This window comes from Zea mays, chromosome 2 (genome assembly GCF_902167145.1).
Source record: "Zea mays cultivar B73 chromosome 2, Zm-B73-REFERENCE-NAM-5.0, whole genome shotgun sequence".
NCBI lineage: Eukaryota > Viridiplantae > Streptophyta > Magnoliopsida > Poales > Poaceae > Zea > Zea mays.
Genome location: NC_050097.1, coordinates 212,767,148 through 212,772,426, shown reverse-complemented (window position 1 = coordinate 212,772,426; position 5,279 = coordinate 212,767,148). Strand labels below are relative to the sequence as shown.

The window sequence follows — 5,279 nt, the reverse complement described above, 5'->3', positions numbered from 1 at the left end:
GACAAAATCCTAATAAGATAACAATTCATAGGAAAAGTAAATAGGAAAAATAAACCTGAATTTAAAAAGAATGAGAAAAAATTAAATTAAAATGAAAACGAGAGGAGAAAAGAAAGACGATAGGGGAAGAGGGATGGCGTGAGCCAGGCGGGAGCGAGGTCGTGTTTGACCACCTCCCCCTCCGCGTCCCCGTCGCTGCTGGGCTTGGCTTTACCACTGGGGCGGGTTCCCACACCGGGGCCAGACGCCGCCACCGCTGTCCCCGTCTACACCGAGTTCCCCCCGCGCGATTTAACCCCTCGCCTCGCTCGCTGCCTCCGGTTCCCTACAACGCGCACACCAAACGCGCACGCGGCGTTCGTTCCTCGGCCGCTCTCCCTACCCACGTCCTTCTCCCCCCACAGATCTCCGCGGGCCGTGAGGTTCCTTGATTCGCCTTCTCCGGGGCTGCCGGATCTCCGCGGCGGCTGGGGATGGGCAACTGCTGCGTAACACCGAACGGAGCCGCCGACGCCGGCGGCGGCAAGAAGCCCAAGGAGCCGAAGCAGAAGAAGGGCAAGAAGCCGAACCCCTTCTCGATCGAGTACAACCGCTCGACGCCGGCGAGCGCGCCGAGGCTGGTGGTGCTGCGGGAGCCCACGGGGCGGGACATCGCGGAGCGGTACGAGCTTGGAGCGGAGCTCGGGCGCGGCGAGTTCGGGGTCACCTATCTCTGCACGGACCGCGCCTCAGGGGAGGCGCTAGCCTGCAAGTCCATCTCCAAGAAGAAGCTCCGCACCCCCGTCGACGTCGAGGACGTGCGCCGGGAGGTGGAGATCATGCGCCACCTCCCCAAGCACCCCAACATCGTCACGCTCAGGGATACCTACGAGGACGACAATGCCGTGCACCTCGTCATGGAGCTCTGTGAGGGTGGGGAGCTCTTCGACCGCATCGTGGCGCGGGGGCACTACACGGAACGCGCTGCCGCCTTGGTCACACGCACTATCGTCGAGGTCGTGCAGGTGAGATTTTGTTTTGATACATAGTAGAATCATTATTATTTGACAGCAAAGCTACAAATGAATTAGTTATACGCGTTTCGGTTACTCTATTATGTTGCGTGGGATCAGTTTTCGGTCACTAGTATGATAGCTTTCTCAAAATTTGATTCGATAGGTTATGTATTAAATGTAAGCTGTATTTATTCTGGTCACTACCTTATCATTCCATGGCTAATCATCGTGTATTTAGATTGTTTGTAATTTCATTTCTTCTGTCTTTAACTTGTTTATAAGTTATAACCTGAGCTATGAGTTAACTTGTTCATTGCTATGTCTTGTGCAATGTCAGATGTGCCATAAGCATGGAGTGATGCACAGGGATCTCAAACCAGAAAATTTCTTGTTTGCGAACAAAAAAGAATCAGCAGCCCTTAAGGCCATTGATTTTGGCCTGTCTGTATTTTTCACTCCAGGTGCAGTTTCTCTTCCTTTATCTGTTTGTCATTTTGCTTCATCAGTCATTATCAATAATGTTGTCTTATTGACAATATGATCTTTGGACTGTGGTGATCTGTCTTGTCTCTTTTGCTGTTTGATTTCATGGCATATATTGAACACCAAATTTGAATTTGTGTAGGCGAACGGTTTACAGAGATTGTTGGGAGTCCTTATTACATGGCCCCAGAGGTACTAAAGAGAAATTATGGCCCAGAGGTTGATGTTTGGAGTGCAGGGGTGATTCTGTACATTCTTCTCTGTGGTGTCCCTCCATTCTGGGCAGGTTAGTTTTGTATCTGGAATGATTGACAGCTGTGATACATCTGTATACAGTAGCAGTTTCGAATGTTTAGAATTACAAAAAGGAATACATTCTAATCTCTTGTAAATTCAAATGCTCAATATGGCATATTGTGGACTGACTTTTTTCTTGACATTGAATTTGGGTGTGGTGATTGGGAGATGGGGCTGTAGAAGATGAAAATACACCTTAATTTTGTGTTGTTAAACATGTCTGACATTTTTTGTGTTTCAATGTTGCAATGCAGAATCGGAGCAAGGTGTTGCTCAGGCAATTATCCGATCTGTCATTGATTTCAAAAGAGATCCATGGCCAAGGGTCTCTGATAATGCCAAAGACCTTGTAAGAGGAATGCTCAACCCAGATCCAAAGCGACGATTGACAGCTCAGCAAGTGCTTGGTAATATTTATTCTCACACTAGATGACCATATTTTTGCTCATTTTTTCAATCTTAAAACAGCGAGAAACTATATTCCTAGATTGCTGAACCTTTTGTTACCATTGATGGAAGATAATGCTATAATTTTTGTAAGTGTTCCCCCTTATATATTTGTCTGATAACCTTGTATCTCCCTCCAGATCACCCATGGTTACAGAACATTAAGAAGGCTCCAAATGTCAATTTGGGCGAAACTGTTAAGGCCAGACTTCAACAATTCTCTGTGATGAACAAGTTCAAGAAGCATGCACTTAGGGTACATTTCTGTCTGACTTGACCCTTTAATTGCCATACTTGCTCTGGAATTCCTCACATCTTTGAATACAGGTCATAGCTGAGCATCTTTCAGTAGAAGAGGCTGCTGACATAAAGGATATGTTTGAGAAGATGGATCTTAACAAGGATCAAATGCTTAATTTCGATGAGCTGAAGCTTGGTCTGCATAAATTTGGTCACCAAATCCCTGATGCAGATGTTCAAATACTAATGGAAGCTGTGAGTTGACATTCTTTTCCTCCACAACTGAAACTTATTGCACCTCTTTAATATTGGACTGGATTTTTTTTTGCTAATGTGAATCACCTTTGAATGTATTTTGTCAACCTGGTTTAATGTTTTCGATTTTCATTTTAATTAAGCATTCTTTCACGAAGGTGATGTGTTTGGGCCTTTTATGTTTACTGTTTGTGCATGTTATGCCAGGCGGATGCTGATGGAAACGGGTCCTTGGATTATGGAGAATTTGTTACACTATCTGTTCATCTAAGAAAGATTGGAAATGATGAGCATCTTCATAAGGCATTTGCATACTTTGACCGGAACCAGAGTGGTTATATTGAAATCGATGAACTCCGTGAGTCATTAGCTGATGACCTTGGACAGAATCATGAAGAGGTTATCAATGCCATTATCCGTGACGTAGACACCGATAAGGTTCGTACTTCTTGATCAATCGGTTTTTAAATGGATGCTAGCTTGCTTCTCGCTTCTTGTTTAGCTCATTTGGTGTAATGGTTACAAGACTGAACTTTGTGGTACGGACTATCTAAAACTGTTTTTGTTGTCTTGTTCCTCAGGATGGCAAGATAAGCTACGATGAGTTTGCAGCGATGATGAAGGCCGGAACAGACTGGAGGAAAGCGTCGAGACAGTATTCGAGAGAGCGGTTCACCAGCCTGAGCCTTAAGCTGCAAAAGGATGGATCGTTGCAGATGGAGAGTACGCAGTAGTCGATAACACCCATAGGCAAGTTGTGAATTACAGAAGGAAACCCTGTGTAGATTTTCTGGTTGTTTGTTGACAGCTCTTCTGCTCGTCCTGATCTTCTATTGCTTTCTATTCTTCACTCGTCTGTTTGAAGCATTGGGGGGGATTGTTGATGCCGTGATTGTATTTAGACTGCATGATCCAGCCTCACTGATTTCCACGCCTTAGGGCAAAGTGTACTGTACAAGAGAAAGAGGGGAAAATGATTAGGAGTTTGTACGCATTTCTTAACTTCTGTGGACCCATTTGTTTGTGCATTGTTCTGTGAATGTCCTGATGACGAGTTCCTGCATATGGTGCTCGATAACGGTTGGTTGAATTGAACCTGAAGTGCTGGATGGATGAATTTAATTTACGGGTCAACTTAACGGACGAAGCCATGCTGCTTGACTACGTCTCACATTGCCGAAGTCTGCTGCTTGACCACGTCTTAACATTGCCAGTTTTCTGAAGTGTAGATGACCCCTATGCTATACATGGACAGTCAAGCCAGAGATCTGGCGTGTTTGCCTGCCTGGCTCAGCCCGCCCGTCCAACTGGTTCGAGGCTAGGCTGTAATTTACGTACTTGTACCATATGTAGTTTGGTTCAGATAAGCTGATCTTTATCACATAGTATACAGCCGAGCTAGAAGATTAAAACTACCTAAAATACCGAAGCTTTGCACGCGTATAGTCAGACTCCCGAACAAGCTAGGCTACGTAAGCACATGAGAGTTGCAGTCGGGAGCATAGCCAGGCTGCTGGGCCGTGGCGGCAAACGCGTTCTGAGTCTTGTATGGTCATTGTGAGCGCAGCGACAAACGTGAGGTTTTCCCGTCCCTGCCTAGGGAAAAAAAGAGGGCATTGGCAATTTGGCATCCAAATGATGGAAACATATGAGTTTGTTTAGACGTGACATGCCACTACGTTTGAACACACAATTTTGAAATTGGACTGGCGACCTGAACGAGCGGCCGTTGTCGGCTTGGCCACCTGCAGCTGACGTCCACTAACTCCTCCCTCTTCGGCGAGAAGCAAATAGAGCACAATCTATATTGCAAAACAATATTTTACATGGCCTACTGGAGAGAGAAAGGGAGCCCGGTTGAGTGGTTGACGCCACACGCACGCATCTATGTACGGCCTTGCTTAGTTCGTTTGGCTTTAATTCGTACCGACTTCTATTGCCTTTATATAGATTACAGAGTTCAGAGTGCTGCCTTTAATTCGAAACTCAGGCTGCGATGTTTCGTACGTGAGGTTCCATCCTGTGTGATCTGCTCGGATTCGTGCAGACGCGGGGCCCTCATATGCCTGCTGCGTCCTGCATGACACATAAGACAAGACTGACCAATGAAACGTTGCTTGCATAAGAATAAAGACTTGATAATGCGATTAATGGTCCAACAGGCTTTGGCCATGCCTGAACTAACAAGAAGATGCCACAAGACCATCTTAAAATACCCTAATGCATGCCAATTTACAGACATCAAACGGCAATGGTAATTTGTCGGAAGCTTTACGTCTGTGTTGTTTCGTGATCAGAACGTACCATGCCACAAGGTTAGTCATGCCATATTTTTTACAGTTGTTTAGTTTGTTGCCGTAACTACATCGTACTGTATTTTTTTTTATCACTCTATTCTACAGGTGATATGGTTTTTTTTGCTAAACTAATTACAAGTACACAGTTCGACCAATGTTTGTCGTGGCAAACTACCGAAGAGGTGCCGGAATTTTTAAATTTCTACTATTTGGTAGGAAAGACAAAGCAGGCCGAATGCAACGCCGAGGTCGAGCCAGACTTACA

At 45.5% G+C, this 5,279-nt stretch overlaps 1 protein-coding gene across 1 annotated transcript; it reads left to right on the top strand.

The window, feature by feature from the left end:
* Positions 1-337: 337 nt before the first annotated feature.
* Positions 338-3,747, top strand: LOC100280693 (uncharacterized). The gene is made up of 8 exons (NM_001153612.1): positions 338-1,004; positions 1,333-1,456; positions 1,621-1,764; positions 2,030-2,182; positions 2,363-2,478; positions 2,550-2,717; positions 2,925-3,155; positions 3,299-3,747. The coding sequence occupies exons 1-8, from the start codon at positions 474-476 to the stop codon at positions 3,449-3,451; spliced, it is 1,620 nt and encodes a 539-aa protein (NP_001147084.1). The 5' UTR covers positions 338-473; the 3' UTR covers positions 3,452-3,747.
* The last annotated feature ends 1,532 nt before the right edge of the window (positions 3,748-5,279 follow it).